At 52.9% G+C, this 17,012-nt stretch overlaps 1 protein-coding gene across 11 annotated transcripts in view; it reads left to right on the plus strand.

Moving 5' to 3' along the window:
• Window positions 1-17,012, plus strand: part of DNMT3A (DNA methyltransferase 3 alpha) — a 136,738-nt gene that overhangs the window by 102,227 nt on the left and 17,499 nt on the right. For all 11 annotated transcript variants that reach the window (XM_066378714.1, XM_066378724.1, XM_066378718.1 and 8 more), the window contains 6 exons: window positions 14,830-15,045; window positions 15,300-15,458; window positions 15,855-15,962; window positions 16,214-16,370; window positions 16,670-16,819; window positions 16,922-16,966. In XM_066378714.1, the coding sequence (XP_066234811.1) occupies window positions 14,830-15,045; window positions 15,300-15,458; window positions 15,855-15,962; window positions 16,214-16,370; window positions 16,670-16,819; window positions 16,922-16,966 (835 nt within the window). The remainder of the gene's footprint in view (window positions 1-14,829; window positions 15,046-15,299; window positions 15,459-15,854; window positions 15,963-16,213; window positions 16,371-16,669; window positions 16,820-16,921; window positions 16,967-17,012) is intronic.

The raw sequence follows: 17,012 nt of genomic DNA on the forward strand, positions 1-17,012 counted from the left end.
CCCTTTCTAACCCCTGTCAAGTCTCCAAGTCTCTGTGGCCATTCTGGTCACCTCTCAGTTTACACTCTCCCTGCCAGCCGTGTGTGTGTGTGTGTGTGTGTGTGTGAGAGAGAGAGAGAGAGAGAGAGAGAGAGAGAGAGAGAGAATTTCACCACTTCTCTGACTTGCCATTCTTTCATAACCCTTCACGGATGCCATGACTCTTGCCCTATTCCTCTTCAGTCAATGAATGGTGGGCATTATAAATGTTTTTAATTTTTCACTTTCAACTCAGATAGATTAAGCAGAAATAGGGATAAAATAGTTCAAGCTCTTGTATATTTGAACCTACATGCTGTTTTAAAGGCAGCTTTGTGGGGCAAATACCCCCAAAACACAAAAACCGAAATTGAGTTGGACACGTTTCATACATACCAAAGATCCTATCAGAATTTAGTGTTCTTGTTGTTTCACTTAGTTCCATTTAGTTGTGCACTCATTGGTTGCTTCTCAAATGTGCCCTGACTGGGGGTCAAACCTTAGACCTTGGCACGCCAGGGTGATACTCTATCCACTGAGCAACAACCTCCGTGTTTCTTTCTTTATTTCTTTTTTTTTAATACATTTTTTAAAATTTTATTTATTTATTTATTCATTTTAGAGAGGAGAGAGCGTTTTAGAGAGAGAGAGAGAGAGAGAGAGAGAGAGAGAAAGGGGAGAGGAGCAAGAAGCATCAACTCCCATATATGCCTTGACCAGGCAAGCCCAGGGTTTTGAACCGGTGACCTCAGCATTCCAGGTCAACACTTTATCCACTGCGCCACCACAGGTCAGGCTTTATTTCTTTTTTAAAGATTTTTATTTATTGATTTTAGAGAGAGGAGAGAGAGAGAGAGATGGGGGGGCACGGGGTGGGGAGAAGCATGAATTCATAGTTACTTCTCCGATGTGCTTTGACTGGGCAAGCCTGGGTTTCGAACCAGCGACCTCATCATTCCAGGTTGATGCTTTAGTGTTTGTTTGTTTTTTAATTTATTCATTTTAGAGAGGAGAGGGAGAGACAGAGAGAGAGGAGAGACAGACAGAGAGAAGGGGGGAGGAGCTGGAAGCACCAACTCCCATATGTGCCTTGACCAGGCAAGCCCAGGGTTTCGAACCGGCGACCTCAGCATTTCCAGGTCGACGCTTTATCCACTGCGCCACCACAGGTCAGGCTTTAGTGTTTTTTAAAGGGTGGGTTTGTGTCTTACTCCTTCACAATCACTCAGGCAGTAAACTAACAGGGCACAGCCCCATTCTGAACCCATGTGGGCAGAATCGATGGGCCAATTCCTGAGAAATCTGATTTTCTAGCCAGGTGCCCAGATGATTCTGGGGCTTGTGAAAGTTTGAGAACACTCAAGCTCCAGATGATTCTGGGGAAACCAAACCTGGCCCAACAGAGATTTCCTCAAAGATGCATTTATTCTATCACCTGCCAGCCCGGCACCCACATGGCGGGTAGGGGTGGGGTTCTCACTGTACATTGGAATCATGTGGGAGTTCTGTTGTCATCGCTACTGCCTGGGCCCCTGCTCTGGAGTCATGAGGTCTGGAATTTAGTGAAGGGACTTGGATGGCACAGGTGTTTCTAGAGTTGTTCAGGTGATTGATTGCGAGGTTCAGTACTGAGTCACTGAGTTGAGAAAGGACAGGCTCTAAGGCCAGCAGAGCTAGGGAACCATTTCCAAACATGGGTGGAGTAAGAGGCCGGAAAAGACTTGGTACAGGTATTCAAATGTTTCCTTTGGGATGGAGATGATAGGCGTCCACCGTTTCCAGCCTGGCTCACCGCAGAGCTCCTGGGCCAAGCGCCCCTGACTTGTCTCTTTCGGATCCTGAAACTTGAGAGGGTCTGCAGTCTGAATCTGAATGGTGGTCCCTGAGGCCCCTCCCTTTGTCCCCTGGAGCCCAGTGACAGGGTGGATGGAGGAGGGGAGGTGAGAGCTGTCCCGGCCTTTGGGGTTTACTGGGTTCCTTTTGACCCATACCCCCCCCCCCCCCCGCCACCTTTCCCACAGGTATGAAATTAACACTTCTCTCCAGAGTCTGGTTTCTAAAGCAAAGTGACAACATCAACGTGTCCTCAAGCAAACTTGTCATAAGGTTCTTTCCACCTCTCATATGTTCTGCCCTCCTGACTTCCTTTGATCTTATCTGTCATATTGAGCAAATATCTGTGGTCCCATTAGACTGATCCAAAGAAGCTAGGCATTCATTGAAGGCTTTCTCATCAGCTGTGACCCCCCTGATCAGTCTGAGACCACATAGCTGTTCCTTGTGTTGATTTTCCTGGTCAGGAGCTACGAGGTCTGGGGACGAAGTCTGGGGACGTGCAGCAACCCTCCCCCCGCCCTGTCCAGCCTGCACTCTCCTCACTCACAGGTGGACCCGTGCACACCCGGCAGCTCCCGCCTGGGGAGCTACCCAGGGGAGAGCAGCTTTTGGAGAAACCTTCCCTGAATGGAGCAGGCCTGAAGCCGTAGGGAGAGGAGGCAGATGGGCACAGTGAGGAAGGAGGAAGCAGCTGAAGCCCCCGGAGCCTGGGGCAGGTCTGGCAGGTGCATGTGTGGGCGCCACACATGCATTACTGGGAAGGGCAGTGGTGACAGGGAGAGGGTGGGCGAGCTGTGGAGGGGTGAGGGCCTCTTGGGGTAGGTGTGGGGAGAGAGAAGGAGGGGGTCAGTGAGGAGGTGGCTTCCCACCCCTCATTTTGCTTTTTGGATCAGAATTTATCTGAGCAGGTCCAACAATAGATGTGAGGCAGCTCCCCTCCCGAAGAGACTGGCAGATAGCTGTGCCCATGTTTCTCATCCTCCCCTCATCCTCCAGGAAGCAGAAGCAAGTGCAGATAGCCCGAGATCTGGTCACTCCTGTCTGAGAAACCGGGGAGGTTGCGGCATTCCTAGTTCTCTCTCTCCCCCACCAGGCCCCCTGGAGTTTCCTGCCTTTGCTGATCCCAGCCTCCCCGAATTTCCTTCCGCACAGAGAAAGCATCTCGACCACATAATTTACTATCTAATTGCATGCTGTCTTGAATGAGGGCTGTGGTTCCATGTGGGGCGTGTCTTGGGCACACAATTAGGCTGTGACTAACAAAAAGGTGGCGGCCCATCTCTTCCGTGTCCTCCCCCAGCCTGGAGTCTGCAGGTGCTCAGGTCGCCTAGTGCCCCTGGATCCTAGTGTGAGGTGTGTTTCAGCAGGCCAGGGGTGTGTCCCGAGGTAGAGCGCTGTCTCTTTGGGTTCTGAAACTCTACTGGCAAGGTGGGTGGGGTCCCCCTGTCCCCGGGTGTTTGCCTAAACTCTGCACCTCTCCTGGGCCCAAGTTTGGGGTGATGGCACAGAGCCCAGTCAGGCCAGTACACTGCAGGTTGCCATAGTGACCCTTTTGCTTTTCCTTCAAAAGAGGATGGATTTCGCTTTCAGCCCAGATCATGTGCCCAGACAGGCAGATAGCTGTGCCCGTGTTTCTCAACCTCCCCTCATCCTCCAGGAAGCAGAAGCAAGTGCAGATACCCCGAGATCTGGTCACTCCTGTCTGAGAAACCGGGGAGGTTGCAGCATTCCTAGTATCCATTCTGGACACTCTGGGAACCAGACCGCCCTGCCCACTACCTTCCACTTACTGCTGTAAGGGACAGCTGTCGAGAGGCTCGGTTGTAAATCACAGTCCAGTATCAGACAACAGCATGTTCTGGCTTGAAGGGGGAGCAGGAGGAAAAGGCCCCAGAGATGGGGCCTCACCTTAGGCTTGTGTACTGAGAGAGCTTCCTTCTGCATCTCCTTCCGCCTTCACCCCCTTTTCCCCAGACCACTTCCTCTTCAATTAATGGCTCTGATCCTTTGGGTGAGCTCAGTCCCCCTAAGCCTCAGTTTCCTCATTATAACTAGACAGCCAGGGCCACGAGTGGTTTTCATACCTCGCCAGTATCCGAATTACCTAGGGAGGTTTTACTACATTCCTGGGTCCTAGCCCAAACCCACTGATCTCCATAGGAGAGCCCAGGAATCTGTAGTTTTTAAAACCTCGGTGGGTGATCCTGATCTATTTAAACCCAAGTGAGGCCAGATGATCTTGCCACCCTGGCAAGATAATCAGTGAGGCCCTCCTGGAGGAAAAGAAGCCCTGCCTTGGACCGAGGGCAGGCTGGCCTTTCCGAGTGCCCAGGGCTTCTGAAGAGCCCCTTGCAGGTTCCTCTTGTCAGAAGGCGGGTGTTTCCTGGTTTTACTGGCTAAGCCCAGACCAGGCCCCACCTTTCCCCTACAGGAGAAGCCAGGAGAGAGAGAGAATGACAGAAATGGGGGATGTTGCCATAACAACCAGCTCTAGGCAGAGGCCTTCCTTCCAGGGGCTGGTACTTCACCCCAGTCATGGTGGTTTCCATGGAGATGGGTTACGGAGGGACAGGGGAAACATTTGCCCCACTTAGAGCATTAGTCAGGAGCTGCCAGAAGGCAGAACATCTCTAGGTGGGAGCTCTGGACCCCTGTCAACTTCGAGTCCTCCCCCCAGCATGGCCTCTGCTCTCAGGGTGCAGGTCTGACACTTTCTCCCTGCTTAGTCGCTCTCTTTGCAACTGGTCTCCCTAGCAACAAGTCCTGCTAACTCCTTGCTGTTGGCTCTGAGGCTATTTTTAGCTTTATTGCCAGCAGCCCAGTCCTGGTCATTTGCTTGCAACCTCTGTCGACTGCAGGGGAACAGGAAAACAACGATTCCCTCCTCTTTGGGCAACCCTAGACCTGGACCTCTTACCCCTTAGAATTTTGCTATGGAAAGTACTTGTCCCCCACCAGGAACTTGGGCAGTGAATTCCAGACAAGGCTCCTGCAAGGTTGGTTTCAGTTCAGCAAACAGTTTTAATCCTCTACAATGTGCAGGGAGTTCTGCTCCACCCTGCTTCCGTATGAGGCTGAATAAGACCCAGGCCCTGGCCTCTACGAATTTTTAATCTCATGGACGAGAAAAATGAGTACACAATCACCTTAGCGCAGGCAAAGGTTGGCAGGTGCAAAGAGAGGATTGCAGAGTGCTGTGGGAGCCCGGAGGAGGAGCCCAGAGGAGCGGCAGGAGGGACAGGATAATTTTTTCAGTGGGGAGATAAGGGTGAGAGGCCAGAGCAGCAATGTCTAGTAGAACTTCCTGCAGTCACAGAGATGTCCTAAAACCGGTGTCCGCTACAGGAGCGCCTAGCTCCAAGTGGCTCTTGGATACTTGGGATGTGGCTGATGTAACTGAGGAACTGAATTATTTTTATTTAATGTAAAGATTTTATTTATTCATTTTAGAGAGAGAAGGAAGAGCGGAAGGGGAGGAGCAGGAAGCATCAACTCCCATATGTACCTTGACCAGGCAAACCCAGGATTTTGAACTGGCGACCTCAGTACTCCAGGTTGATGCTTTATCCACTGCGCCACCACAGGCCAGGCTATTTTTATTTAATTTAAATAGCACAGGTGGCTACCTTATTGGACAGTTCAGGTCTAGAGAAACTTTTATGGGGGGAAGTCATTTGTGAGCTGGGCCAGAAGGATAGGTAAGATTTGGCCCGAAGATGGGTGGGAGTTGAAGGGGCAGGGCAGGGAAAGCATGAGCAAAGGCACAAGAACCCCACGTATTTGCGGAATAGCGATTAGGCAGATCGAGTGTGGGGCGCATGACATCAGTGCTGTAGGTTGTGGGGACTCGAGTGCCACACAGTGTTGATGTCATCAGCAGGCAGGCAGAGGTTTAGGGCACAGCTTTGAGGCTGCTGAGCTATAGGTGGGGGGGGGCAGGATCAGACTAGACATCATATTTTCCCATAGTCTTTTGTCTGGATAAGGTCTCCCTGGCTGCAGGGTCAGTGAGAATGTTTGTGGGGCAGAAAATACAGTGTCTTTCCAATGTGTGGCTTTGCAGATGGCTTCCTAGTGATCGTGGCTTCTTTGACTTTTGAGTAAAGGGACTCGGGTGATAAATGTCCTGTTTGATGGAAGATGACTTCCCCACATCCTGAGTCCTGGATTTTGTGACAGAGTATGACCTGAACTCTGAACTTGGAGTTAAAAGCAGGCAGGCAGGTGTGGCATTTCACTTGGGCCTGTGGGAATTACTGCCCTTTGGTGGGAGGCTCGTGGTCTTGTGTCTCATCTCAGTTTTGAGTTGGAAAGTCAGAGTAACAGCACTTATCATGAGCATGCTCTTCAGAGACACAAGGGGACGTATACCAGGATGTTCAATTTATCAACTTATTACAGGACGTGTGCTTGCCACACAGATCCTTACACTTCTCCTGCTGTTTTCTGGCAACTGACTGGTATCACATCCACTGGAAAATGTCATTAAAAGTTAGAAGTTTGCTTGATGAAGACAGGATCAGGGCTGAGAGAATCAGGTGTCCTTAAGAGTTATTTTCACCAGGCCTGTTGAATCACTGCTCCCTGCCTGCCAGACAGGAAGTGTGCCCTCTCGTTCAGGTCACCCTCTCTTTTGGACCATGCCAGTTCCTTCCTCCCCAGCACTGCTTTAGGCCCTTGACCTCCACCAGATCTTCTTTTTATCCAGGAGTTCCTCCTTTCAACATCCTTTTTTTTAAAAAGATTTTATTTATTCATTTTAGAGAGGGGAGAGAGAGAGAGAGAGAGATGGGGGGGGGGCGAGGAGCAGGAAGCATCAACTCCCATATGTGCCTTGACCAGGCAAGCCCAGGGTTTTGAACCAGCGACCTTAGCGTTCCAGGTCGATGCTTTAGCCACTGTGCCACCACAGGTCAGGCCTCAACATCCATTTTTATAACATTTTCAAGAACCCGGCTGTTTTACATGCCCCTGCTTTTTTAGGTTATCTTTATCTCAATCAAAAGGCCTATCCCAGGCATCACCGTGGGCAGGTTACTCTGCAAGGTTGAGGACAAATGTGACCTGAGGATCCTTGAAGGCTCCCCTGGTTTTTCCCTGACTTTGACTAAAATCACGCTTGCCCTAGATCTTGGTGTCTTTTCTGCTTTGGGGTCTGTCTCTGCCTACTGAACGCAAAGGGTTAAACCTCTGGTAGACTAGAAAAGGGTAACCTTTTCTGTCCAGTAGTACAGGAGAGGGACGGTGCCCCAGGTTGGTGAGGGGACACCTTTGAGTTTGTTCTCCCCTTTGCTTAAGATGGGAGTGATGTAAAGAGGTAAGATTTGAGCTTTCTTTTATTTTTATATATATATATATATTTTTTGAAAGATAAGAATTTTATTTATTTTTTCTTTTTTTTTTGGTATTTTTTGAAGTTAGAAACGGGGAGGCAGTCAGACAGACTCCCGCATGCGCCCGACCAGGATCCACTCAGCATGCTCACCAGGGGGCGATGCTCTGCCCATCTGGGGCATCACTCTGCTGCAACCAGAGCCATTCTAGCGCCTGAGGCAGAAGCCACAGAGCCATCCTCAGCGCCCGGGCCAACTTTGCTCCAATGGAGCCTCGGCTGCAGGAGGGGAAGAGAGAGACAGAGAGGAAGGAGAGGGGGAGGGGTGGAGAAGCAGATGGGCACTTCTCCTGTGTGCCCTGGCCAGCAATCAAACCCGGGACTCCTGCACACCAGGCCGACGCTTTACCACTGAGCCAACTGGCCAGGGCTGATATTTATATATTTTTAATTTTAAAATTTATTGTTTTAGAGAAAGAGGAAGGGAAAGGGAGGGAGAGAGGGAGGGAGAAATAGATAGAGAGATTTGTTGTTCCACTTATTTATGCATTCATTGGTTGACTATTGCATGCGTCCTAACCAGGGATTGAACCCACAACCTTGGTGTATCAGGACGACACTCCAACCAACTATGCTACCAGGCCAGGTCACAATTTGAGCTTAATTTTAAAGAATGAGAATGAGGATGTTTGGCAGCTGGAGAGAGAGGTTACTTTTTAAGTCAGCCAAGAAGAAAGTGAAGCTTGATGGCCCTGGTCCGTTCTGACACTTTGAGTCCTGGCCGTGTGTGTGGGCATTGTTACTTACCATCTGAAGAAGTCCCAAGGCCAACAGTCCAACTAACAGAGTGTAGAAGCTACGGTGTTTAGCCCTATAATAATGGAAGAGGAGATGCCACAGATGAGGGCAAGTGTTACTAAGAAGAGCCAGCCAAGCCCAATCACAGACTTCCTTTTGAGAGGAGGCCTGGGGTGAGGTCTAAAGTAGCCTGTTGACAGGGCCTGGATGCCGAGGAGGCATCAGTGACAGAAGCAGCTGAGCAAGTCATATTACATTCCATAAAGGGTGGGAGCAGGCAAGAGGTATAAATTCAGGGCCTCTCATCTCTGCTTGGGGATCTCCTGAAAAATTGTACCAAGCAGATGAAAGATGGGTTGGAACAGAAAAGAGCCAGTGTTTTGTTGAATGGCTCCTTCTTGCTATACAGATTCTGGGTCTCAGTTGGAGTTGGGAGAGGGAAGTCTGTACTCCCCAAGAATTATCTGGAGAAGGTGCTCTGATTTGGAGCTCTCCTCCCTCTTCAGGGCTTGCTTGCTCAGAAGGGTGCTGAGCCCCAAAAGGGATGGTGGGCTGTCCTTCACAGCACATTTCTTGACTTCATCACATCAGCACCCATCCTAGCTCCTCTGTTCCAGCTGACTGTGGCTGGAAGCCACAGACCCAGAGCACTAGGCGATCCCTAGGAGATGCTGGTATTACCAGCCTCCGAGGGCAGGTGTCATCACTCCTGTTTTGCAAATGAGAAAACAGATGTCTTGGGGTTAAGTGGCTTGTTCAAGGTCATGATGATGGAACCAGACTCAAGTCCTGATCTTCTGACAAGTGCCATTGGCCAAACAGCCTTCCCACCGGGAGCATTCACCTTTAGTTCCTCTGCTCTTTCTAATTCATGTTGCAAACTGAGACCAGGCTAATCTTTCTAAACTACCCATTCATCTCCTCTTGTCAGAAAAGCTGCAGTTATCCTTCACTGCTACAGGATCTCTAGTTGCTGACATCTTTCTTTGCACCCTTTAGCGTTAGTGGTATCAGGGGTGGGAGGTAGGCAGTGTTTTTCCCCTTCCCCAGACTAACATCTCTCTCTCTCTCTTTTTTTTTTTTTTTTTTTTTTACAGAGAGAGTCAGAGAGAGGATAGACAGGGACAGACAGACAGGAATGGAGAGAGATGAGAAGCATCATTAGTTTTTCATCACGACACCTTAGTTGTTCATTGATTGCTTTCTCATATGTGCCTTGACCATGGGCTACAGTGGACCAAGTAACCCCTTGCTCGAGCCAGTGACCTTGGGTCCAAGCTGGTGAGCTTTGCTCAAACCAGATGAGCTGCGCTTAAGCTGGCGACCTCGGGGTCTCAAACTTGGGTCCTCCGCATCCCAGTTCGATACTCTATCCACTGCGCCACTGCCTGGTCAGGCTCTCTTTTTTTATTTTTAAGATTTTACTTATTGATATTAGAGGAGAGAGGGAGAGAGAGAGGGTGCGCGGGATGGGGTGGTGGGGATAGATGCGGGAAGCATCAACTCATAGTTGCTTCTCGTACTTGAACCAGCAAGCCTGGGGTTTCGAACTGGTGACCTCAGCATTCCAGGTCAATGCTCTATCCACTGTGCCACCACAGGTCAGGCCAGATTAACATCTCTTATCCCCCACTTATCCTACCTCATTCCAAATCTGCTGCTTCCTCCAGGTCCCGTCTGTGCTCCACACTGACCTCTTTCATTTCATTTATCATATGTACTACCTAATTTTTGTTGGCTTTTAAGCCTTCCTGGCCCATTGGGTTGTGTTTGTGATATAGTTATCTCTACAGATGTTTGTTTCTCAATGGCTTTTTCCTTTCTCCAAGTCTAGTTGACCCTGTCAATTCTTTGTGTGTCTGTCCTCCTTGGGAGCCTCAGGTGAGAAGCAGGGAGCTTGAAATGATTGAGGCTGTACCTTGAGGCTCCACCTGGAGGCTTCCAGAGAAGAGGGATGTTGGTCCTGAGCTGCAGATATTTGATTGGGAATGAAGGAATTGCTACACAGCAGTTACCCCCTTATCTGCAGTTTGGCTTTCCACGTTTCAGTTACCGGAGGTCAACCACAGTCCAAAAATAATAAATTTCCCCAGCTATCCAAATCACCATTGCTCAATGATCCAGGATCACCCAAAGCAGGTGATCCACCTGCTGACACATGGTCAGAAGGTCAATAGTAGTCTAGGTCACGATGCCTAATCTTATCTGTCTCACTTCATCTCATTATGGAGGCATTTTATCATCTTACATCATCACAAGAAAAAGAGTGAGTACAGCAATATTACATGAGCGACCACATTCACATAACTTATTACAGTATATTGCTGTAATTAGTCCATTTTATTGTTGTTAATCCCTTACTGAGCCTAGTTTATAAACTTCATCATAGGTATGTACATGGGGGGGGGGGTGCCGGACAAGCTCCGCCCCCCATGGGGGGGCTACCCTACTTTTGAATTAGCGCCCCCCTCCTCTACCAGCCTTACAAACAGGAAAGTGAGAAGTATCAGGGCAGATCCAAAGTAACATATGGGACCCAGGGAGTTGGCTAGGAAGAAGTTTTCAAAGCCTGAAAGCCTCAGCTAACTTTTTAAGGCTCCCCTCTCTATCCACCTGTAGTGGAGGGGATCCCCCCCCCTCCCCAGTTCTTGTTCTGGAGCGCTCCCAATTCTGTGCGGACGCCTTCTGTCCCATCTCAGTGCGCTTGGAGTTTTCCTACACCTTCTCGGGCTTCTTGACGCGTTTGTAAGCTTTTTCTTTTTCTTTTTGGTGTGCTCCTGGCAACTTTTAACAACTTTCTCCTGGCTGTCTAACTGTCCGGAACCTCATCTCTCCTTTCTCCTGCGCTCCCAGCTTACCTCCGCAGCTGGATGGGGAGCAGCCCTCCCTCCTGGCGGCCCTCCTTCCCTTGCAGCGCTGCCCCGGGGCTCCCCTCCTCGCCCCCTGCCCCGCGCGGAGATCCCGCGGAGTTGGGGGAGGGCCGGTCCCGGAGAAGGGGCGGGTACCGCCTCCAGCCCGACCCGGGCCGGGCCCTGGGAACGGGCGGAGGCCCAGCCGCGCCCCCAGGCCCCCGCGCCCCCGGCCCGGAGGAGAGGGGCTGGCCCACTGCCAGCGTCTGAGAGCCGGCCCCCTCCCCCGGCCCGCTCACAGCCAACCAGGCACTTCAGCGGGGCCCACGTGACCTGGAGTTCTAGACAAAGAAAATGTTCAAGCCCTCCCCCCCCACCGCCCCCCTCCCCCTCTCTCTGGCCCCCTCCGCCCCCAGCCCCATCGCCCCCTTCCCCTCCCCCCAGACGGGCAGCTACTTACAGAGCTTCAGGGCTGGGGCTCACACCTGAGCCGGACCGCAGAGGGGCTGCACCTGGCCTTATGGGTAGGTTCCTGGACCGAGCCCTGGGGAGTCTGGGGGCGGGAAGGCGGCAGGGCCGGTGGGAGGTTCTCTGGGCCGCTGCAGCCCTCTGGGTGAGCAGAGTGAAGTCTGCTTCCCTAGCCCGCACGAGCTCGCTCTCCTGCCTGGCCCGAGTTCTGGAGATGCTAAGTTAGTGCTGTCCCACCCACTCCCTCCGCAGGAGCCCAAGCCACACTCCTCCCTGCGCTCAGGTGGGACCTGGCGGTTCAGGGGATAGGAAGAGCAGCCCAGCTGTGAGCCCCGGCAGTGGCCAGTGATGGCTGGGGAGCAGGCCCCAGCCAGGGGCCTGGGAGCCCAGGAGTTAGGCTGGAAGCAGCACTTTTGCTGAGCTGGCTGGCAGATGGGTTATTGGCATTTCCTTGCTGACCTGTGTTTCTGGCTGGTGGACCATGCTGTCCTCAGGCGGTGCCAACCTTGCGGCCTCTTGAGGATAGTTTCCTCTCCTGCGTGTCTCTGGGAGCCACCGGGCAGGCCGCCAGGAAGAAGTGGTGCTGGGGATGGAGGGAGCAGCGTATCCCTGACAGGGGCTGTGGCACATGAGCCGGTGCTGGGGGGCAACCTGTGAAGGGCCTGTGATGGGAGAGGTTTCTGGGACAGCCCAGGGTCTGCTGAACCAGTGGGGCGTCCACATGGGCGCCCAGACCTCTGACCTTTGGAACAGGAAGCAGCCCAAGTGTGGAGGGAGGTTGAAGTGGGACAGCTGCTGGAGAGGATGGGGCTGGACGGGGAGGCCCTGCCTCCACCGGAGTGGAGTTACCAGTGGCTTTGCAGGCTGGACAAACTTTAGGCGAAGTGGCTTCCCTAAGCGGCAGTTGTCGGGGTGGTATGATATCTCTCTGATCCTGCCCAATCTCCCAGCCTCCCTGAGGTGGGGTCTTCTGACCTGGGCAGGAGACTTTAGCCCAGCTGCCAAGGCTGAGTTAACCCTTTTTTCTCCTATTGTTTGCCTGGGAAGATGTGTTGGAGTGAAAATTGGAAAAAAAGGCATTCCCTCATTACCCTAGGCAGACTCCTCTAATGAGGCCCCTCCCCCACCAGCCACCATCTCTGCCCCTTCTTCCCCTTTTCCCTTGCCTCCTGCTGCTAACCCACCCCTTCCTTCCCCCACCCCTGCTGGCCTTGTCACCATGGAGGCCCCCTTCCTCCTCCGTCCGCCAGAAACTGTTCTGGGTGCATGTGCTCCTGCTCCTAGTGGGCTGGGGCTCAGGAGCATCTGACAAGCCGGGGGAAGTTGTGGGGGAAGAAGAATGTTCAGGAACTGGCTCTGGAGGGGTGAAGAGAAACAAAGGGGCTGAGGGGGAGGATGGAGCGTGGTGTCAGGCATGACTCTATTCTAGATCTGGGGAGCCTGGCACCCACCCGCTGCTGCTTGCTGTGCAAGTCACTCCAGCTGCTTTCCTCAGAAGGCCCCTCTCTCCTGCCTGCTCTCTGCTACCTGCATGCCTTGTTCTGGCTGAGGGGCCTTGTCACCCATGGAACGGGGTCATCCAAAGCAGCACCATGGTCTAGATCAGTCATCCTGCCTAAAGTTGGTGGAGGCAGGTTGCTGGGAAGGGAGCAGAAACAGCTAGGCATGGCACTTATCTGAGCCGGCCTGATAACTGGCTGCCTATGCAGATCATTCCAGATGAGAGTCCTCTTCCCCACTAGGGTTGAGTGCCTGCCTAGGCACTCCTCCTTGTGGGGGAGGCGGTGGTGGATAATTGTTGTGGGAAGGGTAGAGCACAGGTGATAGTGTGGGGCTAGGGTGGGGTGAGTAATTACTCTGCATTCTTCAACTCATTCTCCCAGCTATTTGTGGGCTGGGGGCAAAGGATGAATGATCCTATTTTAGAATTTGTTGAGTCAGTGCCCTGGTGTAATAAGTTGGTTGGTTAGAGCATCATCCGGATACACAAAGGTTGCTGGTTTGATCCCCGGTCAGAGCATATACAGAAACAGATTGATGTTTTTTCCTCTCTCTCCCCCTCATCTTCTCTCTCTAAAATCAACATTTAAATTAAAAAATAATAATAAAGAATTTGTAGAGTCAAAGAAAGGACTTTCATCCTTAGAGTTTCAGGAATCTCTATGGCAAGTCAGTTGGCCCAGAAATAGACTTGAAGATTGAATGAAATGAATCTATATAAGAAAGCAGACCATAGATAGAGTTTAAAACTAAGGTTCTTAACCTGGAACTTTGGGACCTGGTGGTCCGTTGACATGCTTTGGAGCATCCTTGGAGTTCTTGATACATACAAACATCAGATGAGAAAAGGTTAGCAGAAATCTGTTTGAATGCCCTTTTTAGGTTGGAGTTGTAAGACTAAGACAGGGATGTGGATGCTCTAACTTCTAGCTTAGAGCTCTTGTACTCTGGCTTGCATTCTGGGGTTTGTTTTTTTTTTCATCTTGAGGATGTGTTTGCATTGACAACTCTAAGCTCTGGAGGTAAGCCTCCTGTGGAAAGGCATGTTGAAGATGGGATTTTCTCTCTCTGAATCTGGGCGGTGGCAGCAGCTGGGGTGACATGAGGTTGACTGGCCCTCAGAGCTAAGTATCAGGGACTTCATGGCCCTCGGGAATCCTGGAGCAGGTTGTGAGAAGGAATGGCCCATGGGACAGAGCCTGAAAGATCAAGTGTGCGATGATGAGAGGGTGGAGGCTGCCCAGCTGGGGTGGTGATTGGGTTTGGATGAGTTTGTCGGTGGGACGGCAGAGAGGACGCCTGTGCTCGGTAAATAATTGTAGAAAGAGTGAACGTGTTTATGTATGGATCAGAAGGGTACACAGAGAAGGAAGGCATGAATCGGGGGCAGCGGATTTAATCCGAGCACTCCGGACCGGTGTGAGCATAGAGCAGGCACGCGCTTATGGGGCTTTCCGTGCTGTTGGAGCAGATGGGGAAGGAGGCATGCTCTCAATACAGAGCAGCGATTTTCATCATCTGTAGATATCACGACGAAACCCGAATTGTATTCTAGAAGCCACTGTAGGGTAGCCACGTGGGTTTTCCTGATTGCCCAGGCCGGTTGTGGAAAAGAGTATGAGAGGATCCAGTTCTTGATGGGGAAGTTGATAGGAGAGGAGGGAGCCAAGGTCGGGGCCTACATGAGGGGTGCCCGATTCACATCTGAATAGAGTTAACCTTCCCATGTCAGAGGGTGGGCAAATGATAGCAGGCCGGTGGGGAAAGATGAGACGGGGGAGGAGGATTTCCGAGGAGGCAGAGGAGAAGGCTGGAATTGAGCCAGGTGATTGGAGTTCACCTCTCCACTTGAAATCTCTCTGTTTTCTGTGGCAGGCCAGGTGAGCTGATGAGGGAAGAACTCTCTCCAGCCCTTTACCTCCCGTCACTGCCTCCAGACCACAGAGATTGAGAAGAGCACCCTAAGTGTGAGGTGGCCTTGCTGATTCCTGGAGAGGTCAAGGTAACTTCTGTTCCTTGTTCCCCCAGGCTGAGAAGAAAGCCAAGGTGATTGCAGTGATGAACGCCGTGGAAGAAAACCAGGGCTCCGGCGAGTCTCAGAAGGTGGAGGAGGCCAGCCCTCCGACAGTGCAGCAGCCCACTGATCCCGCGTCCCCCACTGTGGCCACCACACCTGAGCCTGTGGGGGCTGATGCTGGGGACAAGAACGCCACCAAAGCAGCCGATGATGAACCGGAGTACGAGGTGAGCGGCTTGCTCGTTCATCTGCTGCATCCAGCTCTGTCCTGGGTCCTTCCACTGCCAGCTCCTCCCGTGTCCTGCTCTCTCTCCACCTGCTCCCAGGCCTCTTCGTCTCCCCCGTTGTGGTCCATTCAGATGGCGCTCCCTCCTGGCTATCCTGACCCTCAGAGGCCCAGGGCTGGGGTTGCCGTGGGGGGGGTCAGGGAGGCAGGGCCGCGGGACTGCCATGTAATGACTTCTGCTCCTTGGGGCTCCAGGACGGCCGGGGCTTTGGCATTGGGGAGCTGGTGTGGGGGAAACTGCGGGGCTTCTCCTGGTGGCCAGGCCGCATTGTGTCTTGGTGGATGACTGGCCGGAGTCGAGCAGCTGAAGGCACCCGCTGGGTCATGTGGTTCGGAGACGGCAAGTTCTCAGTGGTGAGTTGTGGGCTTGGCGGCAGCCTGGGGCAGGAAGGGGTCTTGGGCCCAGGGTCTTGCTGGGGGCGTGGTCTGGAATTGGGGTGGTAGAAACAGGCTCTGCTTGCCCCCACTCTGTACGTTGTGGCAGGAAGAAGCCCAGGAGACCGTTAGGTTACTCTTGGTGGGTTAGAGGTAGGCTGCCCGCTGAGTTGTTGCCTTCCTGAAACCTCTTCCCCAGAACTCCTCTCCCACTGCGTTCAGGTCCTTCACACCATGTAATTACTTAGTGCATTGGTCCTCTCAAGGCTGGGGGCCGAGTCTTCATGCCCCCCACCCCTGCCGGTTGCCAGGAGGGTGGTGGGTGCTTGCTGAGTGTGGAAGGAGGAAAAATGAGGGCGGTGGTTGCCCCTCCAGGTGTGTGTTGAAAAGCTGATGCCGCTGAGCTCGTTCTGCAGTGCTTTCCACCAGGCCACCTACAACAAGCAGCCCATGTACCGCAAAGCCATCTACGAAGTCCTGCAGGTGAGCGCCCTCTGAGGCATGTGGACCGCTGCTTGGCCGGGAAGCCAGAGCGCTGATGTTAGGCCTGGGCAGAGGGTCCTCCTGCCAGGTCATGTGGACTGCATTTGTCCCCGCTCCTCTTCCCAGCCCCCTTCCTACACTCCTCAGAATTCTCCCCCGGCCCTCCCCTTTCCTGCACCTGCCCCACCCTCGCCGCCGGGAGCCTGCCCTCCAGCCTGTACTGATACTTCTCCCCACACGCTGCCCTCTAGGTGGCCAGCAGCCGTGCCGGGAAGCTGTTCCCAGCGTGCCATGACAGCGATGAGAGCGACACTGCCAAGGCTGTGGAGGTGCAGAACAAGCAGATGATCGAGTGGGCCCTCGGAGGCTTCCAGCCCTCGGGCCCCAAGGGCCTGGAGCCGCCAGAAGGTAAATGCCGGTGCCCAGCCTCAGCTTCTGGGACCCCTGCAGGCTGGGTGGGGAAGCCATGCTTAGGAAGAGCCACCGGGGCCTCCATTCAGGGACCAGTCTCCCGCTCCTAGGGTCAGGGCAGGGGCAGTACTGCTCTGGGACTCAGAGTAGCCTGCTCCTTGTTGGCCAGCTGACACCCGAGTTGGGAACAAGGAACAAGCAGGGGACCAGGCTGTGCCCCTGTTGTAGGTAGAATGAGGGAGGAGAGGGGGCTGGTGTTAGTAGCCATGACCTTGTTCCCTGCTTTCCCCTTCCAGAGGAGAAGAACCCCTACAAAGAAGTTTACACAGACATGTGGGTTGATCCTGAGGCAGCTGCCTATGCACCACCCCCACCAGCCAAAAAGCCCCGAAAGAGCACAACTGAGAAGCCCAAGGTTAAGGAGATTATTGACGAACGCACAAGAGGTAGTTGCCCAGCTCTGAGGAGAGTGGCATGGCGAGGCTGGCCCTCAGGGAGGGCGAGGCCCCATGGCCTGCTCTGATGCTGGGCTTCCCTCTCCTCCGCAGAGCGGCTGGTGTACGAGGTGCGCCAGAAGTGCCGGAACATTGAGGGTGAGTCCTGACGGGGCAGCTGGACGCTGGCTTTGGGGAGGTCAAG

Source organism: Saccopteryx leptura, chromosome 3, assembly GCF_036850995.1.
Source record: "Saccopteryx leptura isolate mSacLep1 chromosome 3, mSacLep1_pri_phased_curated, whole genome shotgun sequence".
NCBI lineage: Eukaryota > Metazoa > Chordata > Mammalia > Chiroptera > Emballonuridae > Saccopteryx > Saccopteryx leptura.